The 26,261-nt window shown below is 36.1% G+C and overlaps 1 protein-coding gene across 11 annotated transcripts in view; it reads left to right on the top strand.

Annotated features, from left to right (window-relative positions):
* The window catches only part of PHF14 (PHD finger protein 14), a 165,982-nt gene that overhangs the window by 105,542 nt on the left and 34,179 nt on the right, over positions 1 to 26,261 (top strand). For 8 of the 11 annotated variants that reach the window (XM_040589125.1, XM_040589119.1, XM_040589120.1 and 5 more), the window contains exon 17: positions 4,156 to 4,273. In XM_040589125.1, the coding sequence (XP_040445059.1) occupies positions 4,156 to 4,273 (118 nt within the window). Of the gene's footprint in view, positions 1 to 4,155; positions 4,274 to 4,859; positions 5,712 to 9,369; positions 9,409 to 22,302; positions 22,363 to 26,261 lie in introns of those variants that run through there. The other 3 variants (XM_040589127.1, XM_040589128.1, XM_040589129.1) reach the window with 3 other exon arrangements.

Genomic DNA, 26,261 nt, shown 5'->3' with positions numbered 1-26,261 from the left:
TCTACAGCTATAGATGGGTGGTGCCGTCTTCTGAATGCAAAATAGGTTTCTTCGCTCCGGCTGAATCAGCTCTTTGTGGTTTTCAGTGATATTAACCAGTGACTTACAAATATGCCAGTGACGAGCAGGCTTTGCATTCACTGTTCCTCTGTAAAAGCACAGGTCCTTTTCCCCAGTGCTTGCAGGAAGGCTTCTGCAGGCCAACTGATAAGACTCCCTCCTGTGCAGGTAGATGCAATGTAATGAAATTGGATGTGTGTGCTGGGCTTTGTAAATAAAATGAGATTGACCCCAGCCATTATCTCATTTATCTCATTTACATTGTAAAATCAGTATCTACACTATTGATTAGAGCATAATTAGTTAATTATGAACAGGCAAATGCAGAGTTATGTAGGGCTTGAGCACAGCCAGCTGTACTGCTAAAAAACTAATAAAAACAATCCAAGGGCATGAGCAGATGGAGATCACTTTATTAAAGAACAAAGCAGACGTATTTCAGGTATGGAAATGCCTAATCAAGCTTTCTTGCTGTGAAGATGAGCTGACCTGCATTCTGTACTTTTTAAAGTGAAAAATGTTTTGGTTTACTGTTTTTTAATTTATTAACCAACTCCCTTCAGAATTCACCTTTCTTTTTCACACCCCATTTTCTCCGTGTATAGTGGGTATATATCTATCCTCATTAATTGCTGGAATGAGGAACACAGTAATTTCTAATTTTGATGCATAAAGTAATTTCAGGCTTGTTAAAACTTTGATAGTAAGCAATTAACTGTCAGAGGTAATTTAGGAGGTTAGGTTAACTTGTCTTTTTGTGGAGCTCTGTTTTTATTTTCACAAAGTTTTTGGTACAACTGCTGGCCAGGCCACTGGAGATGGTGCTGCGCTTAATTGCATTTGTAAATCATGTACTTAACCATGAAAAAAGTTACCCACAAATAACAGCAAGATAAAATATTTGTTAGTTTAAGGACTGGTTTGAGCGTGTGACCTTGAATCCATGACCATAAAAATTTTAACTGAACCTTTAAAAGGGAGGAAGCAGTTCCTTTCCCTTTCCCCCTCCCCAACCCAATAGATTAACCTGTACTATTAAGCCATCTTTGGGATGGAAGTGGATGATATTTGTAAATGACAGTGCTGTGTGACTCCTTTGCTCTGCAAATGTCCATATTGTGATTGATCTGTGAGTGCATTTACTGAAAGGCTGCGAGACTGTCAGCATGACACCTTTTGTGACCCAACAATTTCTTTCTCTAATTAAGTTGAAAGTACTCCTTATTTTGTGTGGTTCGCTTATTTTCTGACAGTGGCTTTTCTATCATGTTGCTAGACAAAATAACACAAGTAATAGCATACACTTGAGGGCTTAATCTCATTTTACTAGTCCCATTTTAACCTAAGTATAAGGTTTTTCTTTCAGAATTAGGAATTAAGAATGCCAGTTCTGGTTTCTGTACTGTGATGTGTGTAAGCTTCACTTTTTGTCCCAAGTCAGCCTCAGCAGACCGAATTTCCAGACAGCTAGGGCATCGTCTTTAGCCAAGGTACAGTGTTTATTTATCAGTTTTCCCAGCATCATGCTCTGGGAACTTCAGAATCAATGAATTTGTGTTCCACAATACAGAATTTGTATTCCAGTAAAAAGCAGTATGAAGGAGGTGTTCAGTATAGTTTCATTTTTATCACTATGCAGCTTTTTATGTTTTGATAGATGAAAATACACTTTTGTTACTTTCATTTTTTCAGCTGTGCAGATGCAGATAGAAGCTATTAGTATCTGAAAGGTTTCATGTAGGTATTTTTAACTCATGCTAAGAAAATGCAATTTTTCGTCCACCAAACTAAACAGCTTTGAAGTGATAAAAATTAATGACAATAAATATTAAAAACATGCAGCTTTAGAACGGCGCCTCCAGATCTGTATTTAATTTCATAATGTTCTGGTTATTTCAACTCAGCCTTGCAAAATCCCTTAGCATACTTCTGAAACGTGGCTGAAGGTACAGTCAGGAAATACTGCATTCTGGATACAAAATGGACAAGATGTAAGAAGAGATGGCAAAGCATAAATTAAAAGGAGAAACATTTTCTTCTGAACGTGTAAACACTTGTGTTTATAGATAATCACTTCAGAAAAAATCTAAATACTGTGTAAAGTCAGGTGTAGATCTTAGGATTAAGCTCTGAAAATATACTAAAACAGTCAGAAATAGCGTGATGCTTTATTTTGTGTTACTTAGAGGATCCCAAACAGTTTACAGGAAGGCAGTTCTGGTAGCACTGCTCAAATGCAAGCACTTACGTGAATAAGATTCTAGATACAGAAATAGGTTAGTAAAAATACATTCCTTTACAGATGAGAACGTTGAGGCTCAAAGGAGGCTTAATCTTTTGCTGAAGGTCATATACACTGTTGGGATGTAGGAGGGTAACCTATTTCATCTTGCCCGCTCAACCTTTTTATTATTTTAATATGCCTTTCACAAGAAATAAAATGGCATATATTCCTGATTGTAAGTAATATATTTCTACTTTATAATTAGTCTGCCTTTAAAAAGGGATAGTGTTTGCCTTTTTTAAAGTATTTTCTTTGTCCTGGAATTAGATTGAGTTATTACTAAACAAGCCCAAGGATGTAGATTGGAAGATGGTATATCCCATTTTGTAAAAATACCAAAACCATGTCAGTTCAGGGTTGCATACTGTGGACAGGTAGATTATTGCTTTTAATTTCTAATTAGCAGAAGGCAGTACACGCCATACCCTTACCAGTGCTCATGTCTTACATACAGTTGCTAAAACCAGAAGGCTTCCCTAGCAAGCACAGCCTTGACAGCAAGGACAAAACTATTTACTTGGGTTGAACAATCACAATCGGGACATGGTTGCTTCTTTTTATTTTGAGATTAATCCTTGAAGAAAAGTCACATGAACGTTTTCTTCTCTTTAATACAGCAGTTAATACTGTTAGTTGAACCCTGTTTCTGTGATTCACTGTGTGTTCTCTTGATAAGTTACATCCTTCTGTCTTTGATCTGATGATGTCTGTGCCATGCTATTATTGCAATTTTTGGACATATTTGTGTTTGTATGTTTTATGGAAGTGAAAATAAATGGCCAGGGAAGCAGAGAAAGAAAGTGTACAGGTTTTCTTAGAAATTTTGATTTTTAAACATCTACTCTGTTTCTTATTTTTGGATCATTTATATTGGCTTTCATTCAGAGTTTAAGGGCATTTAAAGAAGAAAATACTGCAAAGTAAATTTGAAAAAAGTTCTGGTTTTTCATATAAAAGAATAGGAGGGGATGTGCAAATAAAGTGAAGTTCAGTAGGATATATGAAAATCTCTTATTTGTTTCTAAAAATCTCTTTACGATTTTAAGCATGTTATTGTACTAATTTAAAAAATCCTTTCATGAAGCACTTGTATTTAGCATTGCCCCAATGACGGTATATTAAGAATAGGTGAACAATATCTATGCTATATGTTTTGAGCTCTTTATGTGGACCATACATAGTAGAAAACACTAATGAAGGGTTTATTAAAAAAGAACATAAAATTGTGTGTATGTAGGGCAGTTTTGTAAATTAAATATCACAGTGAAATCCTTTTAAGTTAATGCCCCTTTCCAGAAAATTAAAAGTGAATCAGAAAATATTTTTTGCATTTTTTATTGACTCCGTAGTCCTTGTGTAAAAAATATATTTCATAGCTTTAAATTATACTTAAGTTATTGAATATAAGCAAATATTTCACAGTTTTTCTTGAAAAAGTAGATGCATAAGGGGTGTCCTAAAACTATGAAAAATAGATATTGTCGTTGTCTAAAAAAAAATCACAAATTTTTGAAAATAAATGGCAATGAATGACATTGAAGTATCTAAAAAATTGAGCTGGTTATACGTTTTTAATTTGTAAGCCTCTGAAATAATGTCATGTATATAAGATGATGACAAAGGTGATGGATGAGTGTCTGCCTCAGAATATTCCAAATTAGGCAGAACCTACGTGAAGTGATTGTTTTTGAAAATACCCCTTAACAGAAAATATATTTTCTCTATCATGATAATGGATCAGGGAAGCTCAATCTAAAATAATATAGAAGTACCTTTTATATAAGTAAACATATTTTGGTTTCTTGTTGCAGGTGTGATGAATGCAGGCTTTGCTACCATTTTGGCTGTCTAGACCCTCCGTTGAAAAAGTCTCCTAAACAGACTGGCTATGGATGGATTTGTCAGGAATGTGACTCTACATCCTCCAAAGTAAGTTAATTCATCCTGTGAAATAGTTGAAGTATTCTGGTTTTAGCAGTCTTACTAAGCATCTGAAGTTTTTGTTGAAATGCTATGCATAGGACTGCTCTGAAAAACAGTAGAAGGTCATAAAATAATGATTTCAGTTTTACTCTGTAAAACAGGTAAAAAACAGAATGTATACAAAATGGAAATGCTCTCAATCAATAAAGAGAATGTTATTATCCCAATTAAATGCTTTCTTTTCACATTGTGGATACTATTCAGGATTGGTGACATTATTGACAAGTGAAAGTATTTCAGGAGTAGTACAAAATACAAACCTCTAAAGACAAGAGGAAGAAAATGCATGTTTTTTCTATATGAATGAAGATTATTTGAATTGCAAAACCTGTTTTTTTAAATGGAAAATTGTGTGAAGGTTGTTAATACTTCATATTGATTGGTATGCCTTGGTCAAATATAACACTGTAAAACTAGGACTAAATTTTTTACATGGATTAAAACTCTCTTTAATAATACTGACAGTAATAGTATGCTTCTGTAGTACTGACTTTTCAAAAAAAATAAAGATTTTGATTCTTTGTCTACACAGAAGCTTCTTTAGTACTGGCATTCTTTTCTATCATCACCATAACCTCTGAAGAGACACTTTCCAGTTGATCTTCAAAATCAGATTTATAAATGCATCGGATACCTCAGGGTTAAAATAACAGAGCATTCTAAAAGTCTTTTAAAATTTTGCAGGTTATTCTGCCAGTTTCTTTGTATTTCACGAATGTTTTAACTAGTAAAGAAGTGGCTTTAGTATTTGGATACACAGGGACACAGCTATGCAGATGTTGTCATAAATCAGCCATTAGCGTACTTGGATACTTAAACTCTTCCATTATGTTACTTCTAAGAATGGAAGATAGAAGATGTTCAGAGAGAGGTATAATTTTTTGCCTTGCTGGTGTCCCTATCCAACTGGAAAAATACTGTATTCAGCTTCACCCTGGGGGGTTAATCAAATTGTTCTTCTGTAAGAAGATATGAAGACAGACACTGGAAATTGTCTGTCTGCTACAGTTTGGGCATCAAGCAATCTTTCTTGAATACCACTTACATGCAACGGATGTTCCAAGAGTGAATTAAAATTGTTATTGAATTTCTGTCACCTGCTTAAACTAAAAGGGGTTCTTGATACCGTTTGTAAAAATCTTCCGTCTCCTGTTTTCTTGGCTTCTTCTGAGTAAACAAAAAATCCAGGGTTTTTAATTTCTGAATGTGTTTTCCAGGAGATTAGCACAGTGTGTACCAGATAAAATTTTTAAAAATACTATAATGAAGTATGACTGACTTCACTTAGTGCAGGGTGTGTATTACTTTTAAGGTATGAGTTGAAAAATACCATGTTCAGAAGAGTAAGCAAATTTTATCATTAGAATGATTATATATTTTATGTTACCTTAGTGATTATTAAAAATGAAAAAAAAAAAAGCTTGTTATTGTGTCTAATTTTGTTCATAAAGATTTTGAATGACTAAATTTAAATAAAGTTTTTTTGCACTTTCAAGCACAGGCAGTTTGAATTGTATTTGCCTGAATATGTGATGAATATGAAAGATACTGAAAAATTGTCTTATGGGGACTCCTTGTGGTTTTGTTTAGTCACTTTCCCACAGCTTTTCCACAGCTGTGCAGAGAAATTTCTCTGAAAAAGCTATATTGCTCTCTGTTTTAAAAAGTCTTTTTTTGTAGCTTTTTGTGTGTTGTTTTATTCTGTACTGCATAACAAATTGAAACAATACGGTGTTGAGTTAAACTCCTTGCAGCCTCAATGTGAATGTAGTTTTAAAAGGATTAGGGCTGTTTATGTACTTAATTGTTTTCAGATTCAATATTCTTTATGGCTTTAGGATTGTGTATTATATATGCCTGTGATTTTGCACAGCTTTTCACAGCCAGGAGGAACAGATCAGGCTTTTTCTACCCCTCACTAGAGGGGGTAGTCTCGCAAATGTGTACTTAGAGCTCAGAAGAGGAAAACTGTAGAGAAAGTAGCGTTGTTTGCTGCACTCTGCGTGACCTGTGGATGAATTGCAAGCCTGAGCTACCAGCAATTTCAGTCTCAGTCACTCACTAAATCCAATTTTTGGTGTGTCACAGTGAAGTTTCTTGTACGGATTATAGCAGCAAAATGGGATTGCATTTCCAGTTTTGGCCAAGGAGACTATTGTTTAGTTTTCATTCCTTCAACTTTGTTCATCTGTTTTGATCCAATTTAAATCACTGTTACAGCACATATTTTAAAATTCCCCAACAATATCTTCTGTAGCAGTATTGGGCTTTGAGAACAAGTGGTAGGTAAATTACACTGTTTTGGTAACAAGAGAGATTATAGTGCATGGCATATAATGGTTCAGTCAGTTTTTATTTCTAATTATGAATTTCAATTTTAGATGTTCAGGAAAAGTTGCATACTGCTGACAAGGAATATTGTGATTTTATTTTCAGATTTTGCTAAGCATTTGCAGGTGTCAGCAGTACAAGGGATGTAATTTAGCAGTAATAAACATATGCTTTAAATTGTTAGCTATCACAAATGTTGGACATGCTGCTTCCATTCTGCTCATACTAGTCACAGGACTCTCCAGCAACTGTGTCAGTTTTTCCACCAGCGTAACATATTCCCATATTACCCTGCCTGTCAAATAATAGACAGACAGTGACTTTGCTGTAGGGCATGAGGGCAACAGCTTCTCTGCTGGTAATACTCACTGTCACTCACGACTAAGGTCTGACAAGCTCTCTCATCTCAAAAACATTGTAGATTTTGTTACATCACATGAAAGCTGAAGTAAACCTATAAGCTCTCCGTTTCTGTAACATTATCCATCTACCCTACGAAAGGATTACAGTGTGCTTTCAGGATTGCCAAACAGTACTCTCTACAAGATAAATTTCCTGATAGTTTGAAATAGTGATATTCAGAATGAATATGGAAGCTTGTTTTAGCTGAATTTAATAAAAATAAAATAAACAAAATTATTCAATATTATGATGTGGTAATATTCAGTAGAAATAAATGTGGCCTGGGCATTTTTTCATTATGGGTGACAAGGGTCTCATTATGAGGTCTCATTATTACTAGATGTGGCTTCCCTTCTGTTGCCTTCCATTTAAAAGTATTGTTTAAAGTATCTCCTGCAATTTTAAAATTTTGCAAAGGGCCAGGGCAGCAAAGAGTTTAAAGATATATCATGGTGGTTACAATGACCGTGCTAGTTTAGGTTTCTATCCGCTCATCTTTGTGTGCAATCCGTTTTGCAAAACGCTGCAGAGTCTATATGTCAGGTCATTATTTGAGTGCTGCAAAATCAGCTGCCTTGTCTCTAGACTTCTGTTTAGTTTGCTTTTATTTCATCTTTTTACTGTATTGCATTTTTTGAGTTGAAATAAATTGTCGGTATATATGCATAGAATTCTCATATAAACCCCTCAGGTAATATTTTATGGAACTACAAATACATGACACGCCAACCCTGGCAAGTATTACATTTTGTACACCTTTTGTGCTGGAAAGCAATCATGGATAGCTTTGCTTGTAATCCAGGTAGAAGCATTTTGGATATAACTCGCGTTTGCATAGTGAATAAGCAAATATTGGACACTGTAATATTAAAATATCAAATATAATGTTTTAAATATTTTAAATTATATAATTTTTTTTATTTGTTTCAAACCTTTTTATTTGGTCAGATTAAAAAAAAAATGTAAGCAATTCAATTTAATTGCTGTAGGCAATGGAATTTTATTCTTGCAAAAAAAGAAGTTGATGCGCAAGAAGACCCATGAGGAGTGCAGAAGTTTCTGATCTACTCATGAGTTGTGCGGGTGACAGTCTCATCATGGTTTATGGAATTTAATCTTTTTCATTATGACTTTTTTTCAAACTTGGGGAGCATTTCCTCACGTGCAGTTTCACACATGTGTTTTAAAGAATAAACAGTGAAACCAAAAAATCCTGCTGTCAAGCCCTCACAATTCAGAAAATACCAAAATTAAGGTGGCATGCAGCGCTTTAAGTCCTTTTGTGGCTATGCATGAATTTGCAGCCTTTAAATCGCTTCATGGTGCGATATTTTTTTTTTTTTTCTTTAAGACCCCTGTCTTCTGTGATTTAGCTGTCAGGTGTCGCTAAAAGGGATTAATTTGGGCTGAGTATTAGAAGAAGGTACTGTCTTTAGGTTTTGCAAGGCATGAAAACTGAAGCAGTGATTTCAGAAACAGGAAAAAAAAAAAGGGGAAGCTTGACCTTACGTTTGAAGTAGTTGAGTTGTGACCAGAAAATTGAATTTTACGTTTTTCTCACCCCAAAGCTCCTGTGAGTTCTACACAAATTAAATTTTTCTAATATTTAGTAATCTTTCCTCCTTGTTTACTGTTTCCCAGCCTGGATCCCTTTGCCCAACATGCAAAAACGAATTCTCTGACCTGCAGTGGGTTATAGTGTAAGCTGTGTTTTGAAAGTACTAAGTCTCCATAATGATGTGGTCTGGGCTACCACAAACTAACTAATTTCACAGAAACTTTAATTCTTACTTTCCCTGTGTCTTGGCTTCCGTTTTGCAAAATGTTGATACTGCTCCCTTATTTTAGACATTTTCTGTAGATTTGGATGGGTTGTGCTCAGCAGCTGCCTTTTCCTGTCCACTGACTGTAAGAGGGATCCGAGACAGCTAGTTTAGATTAGTGAGGGTTATAGTTTGGGTGGGATTCTCCTTGCCTGAGTACACACAGAAGATGATTGAATCAGCGTTGCACGGACAAGCTTTATCTGGGCATTTACTCAACATTTGGAACAAAACATTTTCAATAGTAGCCAATATCTTTAACATTATATATATAAATATATATATATATATAAAAGAAAACACTGTTTAAATATAATATGAGGTTGGCACAAGGTGGTAGTATATCTGCGTGCTTAGTTATGTCTTGAATATGTGTTATATACATTTTATTATTCAATACAATGTGATTTTAAGTAGTTACATTTAAAATACATCTTGCAAAAAAATAAACCAAAACATACTTAAAGGTATTTTGTATTAATTTAGACTTTTTCCAGTTGCATATTCTGACAAAGGGTGACTGCAACTGCAAAGAAACTGTGAGCCTGATTTAGTCAGTTTCCATCAGAGAGTGTTGCATCAGAGCACCTTCTTTGGAGGACCCAACATACAAGCAAAGGTACTGCCACCATGGCAAACAGCATTGCAGCTGAAAAATTAGAAAAGAATACTGCTAACAAATCTGCTTGCCGATACAAGCAGAACGTACTAGAATAGAAAGTTAGTTCAATTTTTATGCAACATTTTTCAGCCAGAGCTTAGGAGTATTTCAAGGTCACTTACAGAATAACAAACTATATAATGTAATTGACTGAATGCATTTCTAAAGGTAGAATCTCCACTTTTACTAGGTATGAATATTATGATCTATTTTGTCATATAGTCATCAAGAACAATAGAATTAAACATTTTTGTGTGTATTTGTATATTTTAAAGTTGGTTGAAAGTTAAATTATGCTACATAAATCAGATTAGGACTTTTGTTTCTTGCGTGACATTACAAAAAATGTTTTTTATATAGCAGTTGGAAAATATGTGTTTATTTTGAAATCATTGTTGTCTTCCTAGGTTTGTGAGGAGCAGTCAAACATTGGCACTAGAATGATTTCTTTAAAATTGAACAAGAGAAAATTATCCAGATCTGTGTGAATATTTAACACAAGTTTTTACATCTCTTCTACACTGTTTTAAAAAGTTCAGTAATGCCAAACCTTGGTCCAGAAAATAATTGAACTGTTGAGACGGTAAAAAAAAAAAAAAAAAAAAAAAAGGCATGAAATTGTGGTGTACAGTAATTCTTATCAGTTGGTTGGAATATTGCCAGCTGTGTTTAAATATTTGTTCCCCAGGTATCTTATTTAAAAAAATGAGTTGGCACAGCCTCTGTTATTTTCTGGCAAACAGGTATAATACATCTATGTAATGAATAATTTATACCATAAAACGTTCCAAAAATAATCAGCCTTGAAATTAACTTAAGATGGGATTTGATTTATGAATACTGGATAAGCTCAGCATAAAGTTAGTTGGTATTAAATCCCCAAATTAATCCAAATAATCAGATACACTTAGTTGGCAGAAGAAGATTCCCATAGTGTAGGTGGGAAGCTTGGGTTTTAATGAAGGGGGGGGGAAAGTTTAAGCACTGTAAAATGTTTCTGTAACAGATGCTTATTTAAAATATTTTAATTCTTCTTCATATCAAAATCAATTCTACCAGTTCCAATACCCCATGGTACTACTGACTGACTGCCAGATCCTCTTCATGGACTTCTAGTGCTCGTACTTCTTCTTAGGTACAGCTTAACTCTATCAAAAAGGTATAATAAAAAATGGACAACACAGTACAGCATTGTCTTTCATGTAACATCATCTGAACAAGTCTTTTTGACTGGTTAAACAGATGATAGTACAACTAATGCCAGACAGAAGTTTAAAGAGATTGCAACACAGGGATCTTTTTCTAAATGAGGTATTGTTGTTCCAAATGCAAAACTGGATTCAAATAAAGTACCAATTAGTTTCTTTCTTGTGTTAAACTTTGTCAAAAACCAGCAGTTACAATAAACCTGATAAGAGTCTGTTTTCCCAGTGGTATATTCTTAGAAAATCAAGATTTAAACTATGCACAGCATTTTTAAATGAGTATTTTTGTCAGAAAAGCCCCATTTTAATGGTACTTGGTCCAAAAATTGTCTGGTTTGCAAGATCAGTTTTCTTCCCTGTATTTTTTTTATCCAGGATACTGGTGAAATCCCTTGCTTCTTAACTTCATTCACTCATTGTCATAAGCAGCCCAGCAATGAAGAATTTTTTCCAAAGCTGAAATTTTGCACTGTTATAAATTCTTTTTCTTAATGGGAGAGCAGTAGCATCATTTAATGCCTTCCGTAATGCTGAATATTTTATGACAAAAGCAGGAGGGAAAAAGTGTTCTGAATGCTGCCAAAAAGAGTGTTTCATTCTGATGTCATTTGACAGACACACCTTATACTACCAGTTGCCCACCAAAGCTGCTCTGCACTCCCCTTCTCAGCTGGATGGGGGAGAGAAAATATAATTGAAAGGCTTGTGGTCAGGGTAAGGACAGGGAGAGCACTCAGCAATTACCATCGTGGGCAAAAGAGACTTAACTCAGGGAAAAATTAATTTAATTTTTTACCAATCAGATTGGAGTAGGATAATGAGAAGTAAACCCAAATTTTAAAACAACCCCTTTCCCCCGACCCACCCACCCCTTCCTTCTTCCCAGGTTTTGCTTCACTCCTGATTTTCTCTGCCTCCTCCCCCCAGGTGGAGCAGGGCAACGTGGGTTGCAGTCAGTCCATCACACGCTGTCTCTGCCGCTCCTTCCTCCTCACAGGAGGGGCTCCTCACACTCTTCCTCTGCTCCAGCGTGGGGTCCCTCCCACAGGGTGCTGTCCTTCAGGCACAGACTGCTCCAGCGTGGGTACCCCACAGGCTCACAAATCCTGCCAGCAAACCTGCTCCAGCCTGGGCTCCTCTCCCCACGGGGCTGCAGGTCCTGCCAGGAGCTGCTCCAGCATGGGCTGCCCAGAGGTCACCACCTCCTTTGGGCACCCACCGGCTGCACCATGGACCTCCATGGGCTGCAGGGCCACAGCCTGCCTCTCCAGGTGTTTCACCAGGGGAATCTCTGTCCCAGCGCCTGGAGCACCTCCTCTCCCTCCTTCTCTGGCCTTGGTGTCTGCAGAGCTGTTGCTCTCATGTATTCTCACTTCTCCCTTGGGCTGCAATTGCTCTTGCACAGTAACTTTCCCCTTCTTAAATACATTGTCACAGAGGCGCTACCATCGCTGCTGACGGGCTCGGCCTTGACCAGAAGTGGGTCCATCTTGAAGTCAGCTGGCATTGGCTCTGTTGAGCATGGAGGACGTTTCTGGCATCATCTTACAGAAGCCACCTCTGTAGCAGCCCACCACTGCCAAAACCTTGCTACACAAACCCCATACAAAAAAATGAAGCAAATTATTTTTTCAAGAGGCTTTGTGAGTGTCTCGTGAATCATATTAATACTGAGGTATTCCTGCTTTTAATAAGTTGTCTCACCAGTTTTGCTTTTTTGTAACTAAAAATGTGTTGCTGAAGTAAAAACAAACAAGGATGGCTGAAATTAGGGAAAAGCCTGGTCATTAATTATCACTTTGGTTAAAATACACACCCAGGTCTAATTTCCAGTGAAACACTTAAGAGGTACCTCATTATTAAAGTACTAGACTTGAAAACAATTAAATCATGAACACAGTGTGGTGAATATACATTTTTAATGCATTTAATCTGAATATACACAATCTAATATTTAAATGACTAAACCTGTAGTTTAGGTGTGGTTTAGTTTAGATAGAGTAACTATTGCCTACTCTAAGGCAGTGCTTAAGGGAGCAAAATCTCTTCATGGGCAGCTGTTAGAAATGCCACTGCTACTCTGTACCTTCTTTAGGTTATGCTTCTAACAAAATCTGCTTACAATTACGGTTTATCTGGGAAATAGCTCTTCTACTGAATCGCGAGTTACACTTCCTAAACCATGACAAAATGAATTTACAGCCTGCGTTGTCTGCTACTGTAGTGCTAAGCGGCAAGGAATCTCGTCTGGGACCTATCTGCAATTGGAAAATTCCAAATAGCAGCTAGCATCGTGTTTGAAGTAAAGCTACCAAATGTGGTTTTATGCTAGCACAGCGTGAGGGAATAAAAACCGAGAGCACTTTTTCAGCCCTAAGCCGCACCCTGCAACAGGAAGATTTTATACCTCTGCTTTGGTGTATGGCTGTGCCCACTCTCAAAGAATGTGAGAAGGCTGAAAGAGAAGTAGAGTCTAGGAAGGACAGGGGGAGTGCCTGCGCCTTAAAGAACTGGAGGCTTTCCCTTTTGAAAATCAGTTTCTAGATATTTACAATATCGAGCAGTGTTGTGACAGCGAATTTTGCATATTGAAGATGCTGTATAGAATTGTAGAAGGCATGCAGATAGCAGTTTTAACCTGTTTTCTCCTTTTTATGTTGCTTTTTAAGTGATGTCCCCAAAGGAAGATATATGTGTCTGAAAGTCACCAAATTGTAGCTGCAAAAGCATCATAGCTCACACCAGTGGTACACATTCAGATCTATTTCATCAATCCAGTTGTCTTCCTACTTCTAGAGTTCCTAAAATAATGAGTCTTTTGAGTATTGATAATTAGGGGCTTCATGCTGACAGTGGAGCCATAAACAAATTTACCGATAACTTCTAATTGACCATTACTACTTTCTGTTAACAGCCCTACCGGAAATTTTGATTGTTATTTACCTAATTAGTAGAACACATGTTGATTTTGAAAGCATCTGAAAATAAGTGTGCATGAAAAGCTTGTAACTGACTTTTGAATTTTTTAAGCTTCTGAGCCTTCATTAAATTCTTGGTTTAGATGATACAAGGTGCCAGGAGGACAGGAGTAAAAAACATTTCCGTTGTGCATAACCTTTTCTAGTTGAATATTCATGAAGAATTGAGGAGCCAACTGAAAACAGCAATAACTATGTGCTTTACAGGGAATCCTGAGAGGTGCAAAGGTATATCTGGAGTCTGGTGGCATCCCGTTTCACTCTAATTTTGCAGAGTAGTGTTCTATTGCTACCAAATTCCTGAAATAAACTTCTTAACCCAGAAATTTATTTCTAGCCTTATGTTTTATATAGAACTAGGAGGTATGTAATTAAAGAATTATATATCTTAATACCTCACTAGTCCAACTTTATTACCCTGCAAATAATCTTAGCACATCACCTGTAATCATATTCTGTATGACAGAAAAATAATTTGATCTTTAATTGTTAGTCTCTGAATGAGATCTAAAGACATCATAGTTGCCTAATTACCTGCTTGTTTTTGCTCTCAAGGTTGGTTTTATTATAGTCTTCCAAAGAAATGCAACCATATATGTCACTTTAAGTAATGTGTCACTCATCAGTATAAATTTATTAATGCTGCCTGAGCAAAATGTATTCATATTGAACCAGGAGAGAGAAAGGAGACAGAGGAAGAAACAAAGAAAGGGCCGCTTTGTGATGTGCTAAGCAAGTAATGAATTTTAGCAGAGTCAAGATTTGCTTTTCGTTGTCATCTTAGATAGGGGTGCTGAGGTTTTGTCACCATTCTCAAATAGAGATTCTCTTAGTGCCAGCCACATTTAATCACATTTTGCAGAAGACAGCTGGGCATTGCCGATTTGTGCTGTGTCAGGCACTTTCTGTGAAAGGAGTGTCTCATCGCTTGGATTTCAGCATTCTGTAGCAGAAAAGTTCCCTCTTCTTAAAATTGGCTCAGCAAATAGCTTGTGTGGGAATATAACTATAAGAGCATTACAATCAGTTCTACCAAGAAAAAGCACAAATATTACGTGGAATTTTAAGATGGCTTTTGAAAAGATTTTCACAAAACCTTTAAAATGTATAGTGTATTGTTAAATTCTGATAGCAATTAAATTAATCTTAGATTTTTCAGTAAATGTATTTGGGTAACAGTTGAAAATTATTATCTGGTTCAGTGGCTTGAGACACGTTTAGGCATGTTTGGAAAGTCTTAAGTGTATTTCAGCTGCATCAAACAGTACCAAAAGATTTCATATGTGGAAAACCTTGGAATCTGTAGATATCAAGATTTCTTCAAGCTACTAATCTCATGAAGACTGAAGGGCAGATGGTATCCTTCAGATGTGGTATAAATAGCCAAAGAAGTGTCAGAAAGGAAGTAGCAAGATAACTCGGTATTTATGGAAGGTACACACAAGTGTACTTGGGGTGGGTTAATCACATCGCATATTTATTTTTGGAAATAGAAGGGCATCAGCAGATTGATACAGTCATTCGCATAATGGATATTAAATGTGTAACCAGTCCTGTACAATAAATAAGGATACATATCAGGTATTAATATTTGCAACAATATTGTGTATTAAATGAATACGCAGTTTGTCCAACCATTTTCATCTAGTGCATGATGTCTCCACTGCTTGTTTAGGTTGAAAGTGTTGCATAAAGCAGAGAAATTTCAGACAAAAATTTTTAATTGCTGGTGGTAAGGAACTTTTTGAAGTTTATTATAAAATGTCTGTATTCATGTAAGGATAGCTTCAAGTATCTTACATTTAAACGGTAATTATGAGAAAGTATAAAAAGTTTGACATTTGGGAGCTGTGATTTATTAATCTGTTATTAATTCTTTCACTGGAATGACCTGTAGACCTATTGTTTATGTGCTTTCTGGGTACAGCATAGACAGAGAGTGAAAAGCTCCTTGATACAAAATAGTAAAACATTCAGAAGACAATTTGTACCCTTTCTCAGGTACCCTGGTTAGTACACAATGAACCTTTTTACCCACTGACTCATTCTTCCTTGCAAAGTGACCTGCTTCAGCTAAAGGATAGTAAGATGGCTTAATCAGTCCCTTGGGAAATGCAATTTTGAACCCCCTTAAAAAAGAAGAAGACAGAAGTGAACCAGGGTCTTCCCTATAATGGTTGAATGTGATCACCAATTAATTTAGGGCAGCAATCAAAACATCGTCTGAAAGTAAGGCACTAAGTGTGTCTGTCTCTCTTTTTTCCTAATTTTTTTTTGGGGGGGGGGGGGACTGGGCGGGAGGAAGGGGGAGTTGTTTGACCCCAGAGAGCTTTCATCGTAGTGAATCTCAGGAGGACAAAGGGAACTTTTGATAATCCATGGTAACACTACTGAATTCGGAATAAAGCTGGTATTTAAAATGCCCTGTTATTTTGAACATTTCCTATTGATTAGTGAAATGGTTCTACATTCTGGTACACTCATTTTCTTGGCTCTTAATGTGAGGTGTCTTAGTGTGTATTTATCTTAACATTTTGGTTAAGGTTGGGAATGCATTTTTTAAAGGAATCACCCGGCTGCCACCCATCGCTATACTTTGTTTCAAATTATAGAGTGGTCTCAAGAGTGTTCAAACGGGGTTACTGTCAAGGGATGCTAAAGCTGAGGATGTATTCTGCTAATGGGTGTGCTGTCTCTCTGACCGAACTAGTCATAGCTTTGAAACATGTATAGCACATCTGGCTGATCCTCAATACCAACTGCCTTGTTCTTCAGAGCTCTTCCTGTCACACCACAATAGTTCCTGGCATGAAGTGACTATTAAAACCCCTCTTATGTTTGCTGTATCAAAGGCATATTTGTGTTTTAGTTTCATTGACTACAAAAGTTACTTCATTCCTGTTTGGTAAGAGAATTTTTAGAATGCCAGTAGTCTCAAGGTCAAAAGCCTAAAAATTAATACGCAGATATATACTGCTAGGGTATTAAATCATATCATTTATGTGTTTGCATAAGTACTGTATGCATATACTTTTAACTGAACAAATCCGGACCACAATGTTATTAAGCAACTATATTGAAGAGTAAACCACTCGGGGTGCGTTTCCTACTACAAATGAGAAACATAAAAGGGAGTTTTGTCTGGTAGATGTAATCTTTTAAAAAAAAAATCACAAAAAAGGTACAGGGAAAATATTCATGCCTGCTGAAACAAGGCAGTAAAGTTGACATTTCAAGTTCATTTAGCCTCATTATTCCATGTATCATTTACAGTGTTCTTAATTAGGGAAGAATGAGGAATTTCCAGGCCTTTCTGAGGATGCTTTAAAACAGCCGCAGTAGTTGTGACCTTTCAGTTCCTGTGGGCTCAGCAAAAATGGCTGATTAATGTCATATCTTAAACTGTGTCAACTGGGCTTTTCATTCCCTTTTTAGTAAACAGCCCATTGTCAGTGCAGCTCAGTTTGACAGAATAAAATATCCTTGTGGTTTAGCTAGCTACTTTACATTAATGAGTATGTATCTCTGTTTAGTAGTATGAAGTTATATGGAAATTTCTTTACTTAAAGAGAATTTAATTACTCTAGTGACTAGCATGAATGAATAAATCAAAAGCACCCACAAAATAAGTGTTCTTAACATTTGTTTGAGGCTTCTTAAAGGATGTCCAAGATTTTTTTTCATTTGGCACATTCAGATGTTACAGCGATCTGAAAAGGAAGATATAAAAAACATTTTTATAGAAAGCCTTTCTATAGATAGATTCATTCTTTAAAAATATTTCTATATTCTTGAATTAACATTTTACTTTTTCTGCTTTATCAGTTGAAAATAGTACTTCTTAAGAAGAGAGAGAGGGAGAGGAAGAGAAGGAAAGAGAGAAAATCAAGATGGGGAAAAATAACAGGACTGCAAGAAATGCCCTTGGCATAGAAAGAGAAATGTGAGCACACATGCATTCATAAGAATGAGAAAATCTGACCTGGAGAAATAAACAGAAACCCTTATAGGGGAGAATAGGATGAATTAATAAATAAGGCCATGGCAAAGTAGAAAGAAGGATGTGGAGGGCACACAGAGAGCCTTCCCCCAGAGCAGGGTAGAGTGTTTATAGAAAACCTCTGAAGCACAGGCAGATAAGTGGGTGCCATGCAAGGAAAGTTTAAGGAGCTATAAAACTTGCATAATAAACTTGGACTGCAAAAAAATACGTACTGTACAATCCCTTTCTTTATTTCATCTTGTTACTGGAAAAAAATCTGGAAGTGAGGAGAGAGGAAAACCAGTCTTGATTTAATAAGTAGCCTTTGAAGATTCTGTGATGCTTTTGGTGATCACATGTTTTAATATTACTCTGTTTTGCATTATGTTGGGAAAATGTGGATTTCAAGGAGTTGAAAAGCAAGAATCACTGCTGATGAAGATGTAAGGAGCTAAATAAATACTACTTAAAGGACTTCTCAAAGGGGAAAAATAAACCAACCCTATGAATGTGCTGACCCTGTCTTGAGAATTAAGTTAGATGGTACAATTTAAAGCTTTGTTCCAACATCTGACAGACACACTCTGCATGCTGATGCATAATATCTGAAGATTGTGTACTAGAAAAAAAGCCTTTTCTGAGCTACGTTCTATTTTTGTTAGAATAAAGCAGCTGCTTTTTGGAGCAGAGATCTCAAGTGCTCAATCTTCTAGTTCAAGTTAAGTGTTAGCCAAGTATTGTGAGCAAATTTTGTGTATGCTTTCTCCCAAGCTGCTGAAGTGGAGTAAAGCAAACTACTTTGACCATAAATTGTGCAAATCTGCAGCTTGACCCTGAGAGCTGGAAGTAAGTTTGCTGCTGTACCTTACTCCCAAGTTGTTGCTGCCTCTGCAATCCAAGAGCGCGGAAAGTTTTGGGCAATTTAAGTATGATTTGAAAAGAAATACACATGGAGTAAAACTGTCTCTTAGAAAGACAGTATGGACAGATTGCTGTGGCCTGCCCTGATCATTTCTGAATGAAAATAACATTGCTTAAGGAAAAAGACAACTAGAAACCCAAATGTACCCTTACTAATGGAGCACTTGTACCTGTGGCACTGCCTTCCACAAGTAATAGCAGGTGACTTTGTGCATTTGTTGTTTAGAAAACCTTGTTTTAAATACTAGGTGTAAGGTGCCTGTATCATTCCATAAATATTTTGAAATCAACAATTACAGTTATATGCTTACTGTGGCTGTAGATGCTTGTGATGTGTTTGAGAATTTATTTTGCAACTTTTGATTGGGGTTTTTTTGGTTTTTTACATGGGGGAGGGGAAAGAATTGGAGAGATCAGAGCTGTACAAAATGGGTACAGGGAAGATGAAGCATCCTGATCCAGCAGTAGTAAATTATGTGTATTGTCTTAAAGAGATTTTAGAACTCTGTAAAATAACTTATAAAACTCCTTAAAACATAAAAATAGCACAAAAATAACTTTATAGGCTGTAGTATATGCCTGTGATCTAATGATAAGAAAAAATAGCAGAACCATATATAGGAAGAAAGTGGTGTGGACAAAAAGAAAAAATACTGAGTTACTCTTATATGCCATGATAGTAGCATAGTACAGCAGACTTGCCAGAATATTAATATCCTGCAAAAGGATATTCATATAAAATCTGTTGCTCTGGTGCACCAGATAATTGCCAAATTATGCAAGACACAGGAGATTTAGAATAAAAAGGATAGATAGTGGCTTTTTCCCTTTGTTGAAGAAATTCTAAGAACTCCTGGTGATGATGCTCATGTTTGTACAGAAATCTTTGCCGACAGTTTGAGCCATGTGGTAGCTGTGACAATGGCATTAACCCATGACAGTAACAGGAAAGATGGATTCCTTTGCATTATGCATATGAGATGAGATTAGTGTGGTGAATTCTGAAGTGTAATTCCAGTTTTTGTATTCTAATGTGGTTTTATTAATTAGTGTTTTAAGACTGGATTTTGAATACAGGTCAGAGAGTTCTGAGGTCAGAAAAAGCAGCTATTGAAAGGGTAGCTAAAAGAACAGTTTTTGAAAGTTGGCAAGTAATGAATGATGAGAAAGTAAAAGGGAAATACGATAATCTGGGAGAGTTTGATTTGAAAGGTGGTGAATTCAGTCCAAAGAGAGATAGGATTAGTACACCGAGTAATGGAAATGTAGAAAATATGTGACTTAGAAAGGGGAAACTAATTCAGGTTCCAGAGGTCAGTGAATGATAATACCTTCAAGCGGTAAAATGTTCTCCTGTTTGCTGTTTCTATTTGCATGTGCTAAAGGTGGAAGAAAAATACGAAAAACATTATTTTGAGAGTGCTCTTTCTAGCTTTAAATATGTGTATTTTTTTTTCTTTTTGCCATTTGAAGAAAGCATCTGGAGAGAATGCATGACCCTGTTTCTTTTCATACTTTGTTCAAACACTTCTAGTAAAATATTAGCAATAGCAGCATAGTTGTTTTAAAACAACTGTAAGAGTGGGATTTCACCCTTTGACACCTGGAAATGTAGGTAAATTTCAAAGATGCAAGCTTGCTTTGACAGCATAGTTTATTGAAAGATAGAGGGATAATAAACAAACAGATGGGTATTTATTGGAAACTTCTAGTAACTATTAGCTCCTTCATATTGCACAGTGTGTTTGAAGAAAAAAATTGGAGGCTAAAGACAAATTAAGTTTCTATTTTTTCTAATTACATTCAAATTAAGTAATTAAGTTTCTATATTTGGAAAACAGAGGATTATAAATGGTTTTTCTTTGTTTCTGTCTTTAAAAGAAAGCAGAGTTTTTAGAGCTAGGTTAGGGTTTATTACCTGAACTGAGGTAGTTCCAGAGTCAGCTGAGAATGAGACCCTGTTGTGTTAACAACGAATAAACATAGAAGTTGTCGTCCCCTTCTCAAGAGAGAGAAAAAACAGCCAAGGACATAACAACAGCCTTGCCTCTGTGACTGGCAGTGTAGGAGGTTAGCACGTGTACAGTAAAGGTTGCATTTGTAATTTCCTATCTTTGGAGAGGGCAGAGGAAGAGAGGAGATTGTCAGGTGTTAAATAAAATCGTTGTGAGGAGAGTGACAAAGGCAGAATAGAAAAAGGAAGGGAAATTTTACGACTGTGGAGCGTGAGTTAAAAGTTGAAAGCCCATGTTCTTACCTCATTAAGTAACACAGGGTAAAATCCTTGGAATGGCAATGTGATTGATCTCACAGGTAAGTAGATTAAGATAAACTCCACATTTCTCCTGTGGTTTTAGTTTGGCTGCCTGTGAACTGTGGGAGAGCTACAGATGTCTCATCTTCACTAGATTTTACCAAATTCTAGCTAAGATGTTGTGAACACTTTCAAAATCTGCCCCTGGGGAGAGAGAGGGGACGGCTGGCAGCGGCTGGGAGCTGGGGGCACCTTCTGTGGTCTGGGCCGGGGAGGCGCCTTGGGTCTGACCCAGGAAGGCTTTGCCTGTGCAGCACTGGCAATGGTGCTCTGTGAGGCTACAAGCACTTCAATAAAAATGTGCTCTGATTTCTCCCCATACTCCTTCAGCCTTAAGAAGCTGCCTTCATGTTTCAGAAAAGGCCTTTTTTTTTTTTTTTTTTTTCGTTTTTTTCCTTGTGTAAGTCTAAAGGGGGACAAATATTTCTACTTTGTTACTGTTAGAAGTCTTTGTTAGTAACTTTGGCTTCCAATTCATTACTGCAGTCATGTTTTCACAGCCTGGTGTGAGAGATAAACCCTTTGCAAATGAAGACAGCATCCATTTTCATTCTACCTCAGGCCACACAGAATTGATTGGGGTAATAAAATGACAGTACCATGTAATATCCTGACGGCTCTTTAATTTGAAAACTAGTTCCAGGCTGATTCAAAACTTGTTTAAAGCTAATTTATGACTTGTGTAATTTTCAACTGGACCAAGGTAAAGGATGATTTATGAAAACCGATGCAGAGTTAACATAATATATTCAAACCTTTCAGCTTGAAATCATCTATAAAGGGTTTGTGGGTTTGTGCATTGATTTGTTTCAATTATTTTTTAGTTTTGTTTTGTTTTAAAGTAGCAATAGCAGAAAAGATAGTCGATGCTTGGCTTGTATAAATACCATTGTAAGACACTATTTTTGCATTGTCTTTTTCTCAAATACATTTCTTATGCTTTCTAGTAAAATATGTTATGCATACTTTTCAACTGTACATCAGTCTCCATTTTCTTCAGAATCAGAAGCTGTGTAGAGGTTTGATTCTGTGTGAGTCAACATTTGTGCTGACGATAACATGGATTGGTAAACAAGTACAGTATTTTGTTACCATAGTGTTCACAGTAAACATTCCCTATGAATGTACATGTCTGTATCAAACTTACACATATACAAAACATATCTGTATATGTGTCCTGATCTCAAATGTAATGGTCTGGTTTTTAAAGAACAAAAATTAAAAACAGCGAATTCCTCAAACTAAGCCACAGTATCAGCATAGCATAAAACATAAATGTTTTCCTCTAAAATCTATCACTTTTATGTAGCTGACAAATGAAATTCACATCTGTTCTGTATGCACTATTGATTTTTCAGCATACTGTATCAGTGATACTTCTGCACAGAAGAGGACAAAGCTAGAAGCACAGTGTACTGCTACTGCAGTAGATGCAAATAGCAAATAAGGCAAATGGGATGAAGGGAGAAAAGAACTGAATGCTTTGAGGGAAGTGCTACAGCTGAAGCACCTTTGATTTCTCATCTCCTACCAGTCATTCTCTCCTTTGATCTCTGCTGACCTGAATTATTATCATTATTACAATTACTATTATTATTACTATTGTTATTATTTCTAGTGTTATTAATATTATTATTGCTACTATTGTTACTATTATTATTGGATTATATTTTAGTAATTCTAAAATTAATAATGATGATGATGATGATAATAATAATATGCTGAAGGTCCAAGACTCGGAATTTAACCAGCTACAGTTTTGTATCTGCTGTCAAGATTAGCAAGCAAGTTCCATCCCAGAACTGGAATATCTGATTTGTTATGTAATGATGTCAACATGTAATTAAAATACTATTTTTTGCAGAACTGTGATTGATTCAAGCCAGTACTGTTGTGGTAACTTAAACTGCATGAACATATAGGTCATAGGAAAAGAGGCATAGTTCAAAGCAGGGCTGGCTGTCTTGCATAAAGGTAGGAGAATGTCTACACTTTTCATGTTTCCTCTTTAAGGTTTCTGAAGTCCAAGAGGGATCATGTTCTGAGGAGCTTTGATTAAAATCTGCATTTTGCAGGAAAAAAAAAAATACTAGACATTCTGAATTTTTGTTTATAATGCACTTATATTTCCATAATATATTTCCATAAATAATTTCTATATTTTCAGGAAACTGGAAGTACTACTTATTAGTGGTTTTCTCCCATAATTTATTAATTGATATAGTTAAATATTAATATCCATTAGAAAGGTATCTGTTGATCTGTCTGACATGAAAATGCAGATATGTGAGCTTTTAGAAAACATAATATTTTAATGAAGCAGGAAGGGCTTAAGCACCAGAAAAGACATATACCAAGTTACTTATTGTCAATTAGTTGTCCATGAACAGTCGTGTCCATACTGCTACCCCTGAGGCTTCCAGATCCATGAGAAGTACCATTGACATGGTTTTCATCATACAAGGCCTTGAAAAAAGAAGGAAGAGACTTTTTGCAAAGTCAGCCCACTATTTTGCAATGTAAATAATAATTAGGAAGGGCAATAAATGAGTTTTAATTATTTTTTAGGTACTTTTTTCCTTTTAACACCCCCTTAGCAAAACCATTGTTTTAGGTCAGCAATACAGATTTTTGCCTTTCCTTTACAAAACTAAACAATGCTAATACTTTTTCAAGTGTTTTTATTTGCCTGAGTACAAGTAAAAGTACCAGGATTTGTTACGAGAATTGTTGCTCACTTGGCCATGTACTCATAACACACGGAGAAGAAGCTTTATGGAAGTTCTCACTTGCACCTTGCAACATTTTTGTCATTGAACCTTACATGAAAGGATCTCATTCCACTTACTGAGTATGTTTATTTCTGAAAGCTGTACTTCACGTGTTGCCGAACTAGTTCAGAGCAACATTGATTGCCTTTCTTACATATGTTCGGGCTCTTTGCAGTTTTCCTAAGAAGTGGCAGCAGTGCAAATAGAAACAATAAAACCAGTTTAATTGAAAAGGGAGACACATTTTCTCACGTTGGTTTCTGAAAAATGAAGTAAATTGGATTTCCATCCATCTCCCTAAAAATGGAAGTATTATGTTAGCCAGCTGGTTCTTAGGAGAGCTATTGAGAAGGATGGGCAAGTTGCTCGGGAAGAAGGTATTCGAGACTTGATGGTGGAAAAGAATCCATGGTCCTGTTGAGGCAAAAGGAATGTAACAGGAAAATATGTTTACCAAATTACAGTTGCTCGGATCATTTTTGAAAACTGCTTTTTATTACTTTCAGAAAATATAAATAACAAATAATGGTTGCCACTATTACCTGGCCACACATAATAGCAGCATCATAAAAGTTTGTTTAGGCACAAAAGACAGGCAGAATTCAAGGAGGGAAATTACTGAACCAAAGAATTCAGGCAAGTACATCATTTTCTTGCAGCAGATGCAGTCGTTACTTTTGGTTTTGTAAGTACTACAGAAGAGCTTCTGGAAATGTATTGAGCTGATAAACTGCATAGTGATGATTTAACTTCCCAGTTCTCAAGGAGGAAACAAAACTCTGCTGTCCAGTACTCAAAAGTCAGTTCATGGCTACCTGGGTCAACAAAAAGAGATAGTTTCATCGTCATAGTTTACTGAGTCAGCCTTTGAGAGAGAGGATGTTTGCCTGTGCAAGTCCAGATCTACTAGGGAAAACAGCGAGCTGTCAGATGAACATGATGCAAGGTTTATTTTGATGGCATGTAGAGCATGTGGCTTTTGTACAGTCAGTAAAGGAAAATCAGACTTTCATTATTAGAATGCTAGAGGTGATTCTTCTTGTAGTTCACTGTGTTTAGCTATGTTGTTAATATTCTTTTGAGGAACTGAGAAAGCTGAAAAATAGTGTTTTCTTATTCCTGTCATGGAAATACTCAGGATGGTAGCTCTGGCAAGGTATCTCATTTTTTCCTGTTCTTCTGCAGTTCCAGTGCTTATGCTCATAAAACAGTTCACTGCAATGGCAGTTGGATGTCTTTGTTAACAATTTAATTGATGGTATTCTTTAGTCTTCACTGAAAGCTGATGTTTCCTAAAATGTCTTCCTCATACCAAACCATAAACTTAAGGGGGTAAGCCACAGAATGGGCCAGACTATCCTTACTCTAAGTCAGAGAGAGGTGGTGCAGCGAGAAAAGCATATAAAGCTTTATCTGAAATATTTAAGCTCAGAAGCTATTTTAAAGGGATTCACCTGAAAAGGTGTATGAAATAGATATTCCCCCTCCAGGCTCACAGAGATTCTTCCAACTTTTTAACCTCCAGCAACCCCCTCCATGTATTAATTCTTTTACAGAATCTGGTCTTACCTGTGATTCTCCATGTGATTCAGTAACGTTGTTGAACCACAGTGTTCACTTTTGCCCTTCCAACAGTCAAACACACATTGGGCTAAACTGCAAATGCTGAATATTACCGTTATGAAAATTTAATTTACTTTTTAGAGGTTGTTATGTTGAAAAACTTAATAATGAGCTTTGCAGCTTGCAGTTTCCAAAGTATAATCTTGACTTCCTTGCAATTAATGACTGTAGAAAGAAAGTGATATATCAAAAGCACATATTCTGCTTTCTAAGTGATGACATCTAAAATATCTTCTGTAATGAGCATTGCAGCAAGCAGAGTAAAGATAGTACTGATTAATGGATTTTTCCTCTGTAGTAAAATATCTCAATCTATGCAGTTATCAAAACCACTGTGTGAAGCAGTGAAGGTATTAAAGTGGGCTTTGTTTTGACAGATCTAGTCATACTGCATTGCAAAATCAAGTTAATTTGAAAAATAGAATGTAAACTACTTAAGAAATTTTATTTATTTTACTGTAGCATTAAAGTTACTAATAGACAGCCAATTCTACTAACTTTTATAACTCTACCAGATTGCATGCTGTATCGGTTTGCAGTGACTGGTAAAATACATTTGTGTGGGGTTGTTCTAGCACGATCCCTGCTGTTATGCAGAAACCTCTGTCTTGAATAAGGGGATGAAATGTAATATTCCCTTCCTTGCAGTTGAGGAGAGGGGTAGGTATGGGCAAAACAAGCATGCTTGTTCAGAACTTTGGAATTCTGAAATGCTATGTAACTACTTAATAAGTCTTATAATGCTCTTGTGAAGAAATTATTACTATTTTAAGAGAAAATATATGACAGATGTTTTTGACTCTGGGGTAAAAAAAAGTTGCCCAGGGTAAAAAGGGTGGAGTTTTAGACCTCAAGGATTTTTCATTTCTCTGTCTGTGCTTAGAGCACAGTTCCTCTGAAAAGTCTCATTTTCTTGGCGTGCC

This window comes from Falco naumanni, chromosome 4, assembly GCF_017639655.2.
Source record: "Falco naumanni isolate bFalNau1 chromosome 4, bFalNau1.pat, whole genome shotgun sequence".
Taxonomy (NCBI): Eukaryota; Metazoa; Chordata; class Aves; order Falconiformes; family Falconidae; genus Falco; species Falco naumanni.
Note: the sequence above shows the minus strand (reverse complement) of the source record. Positions and strands in the feature narration are given on the sequence as shown.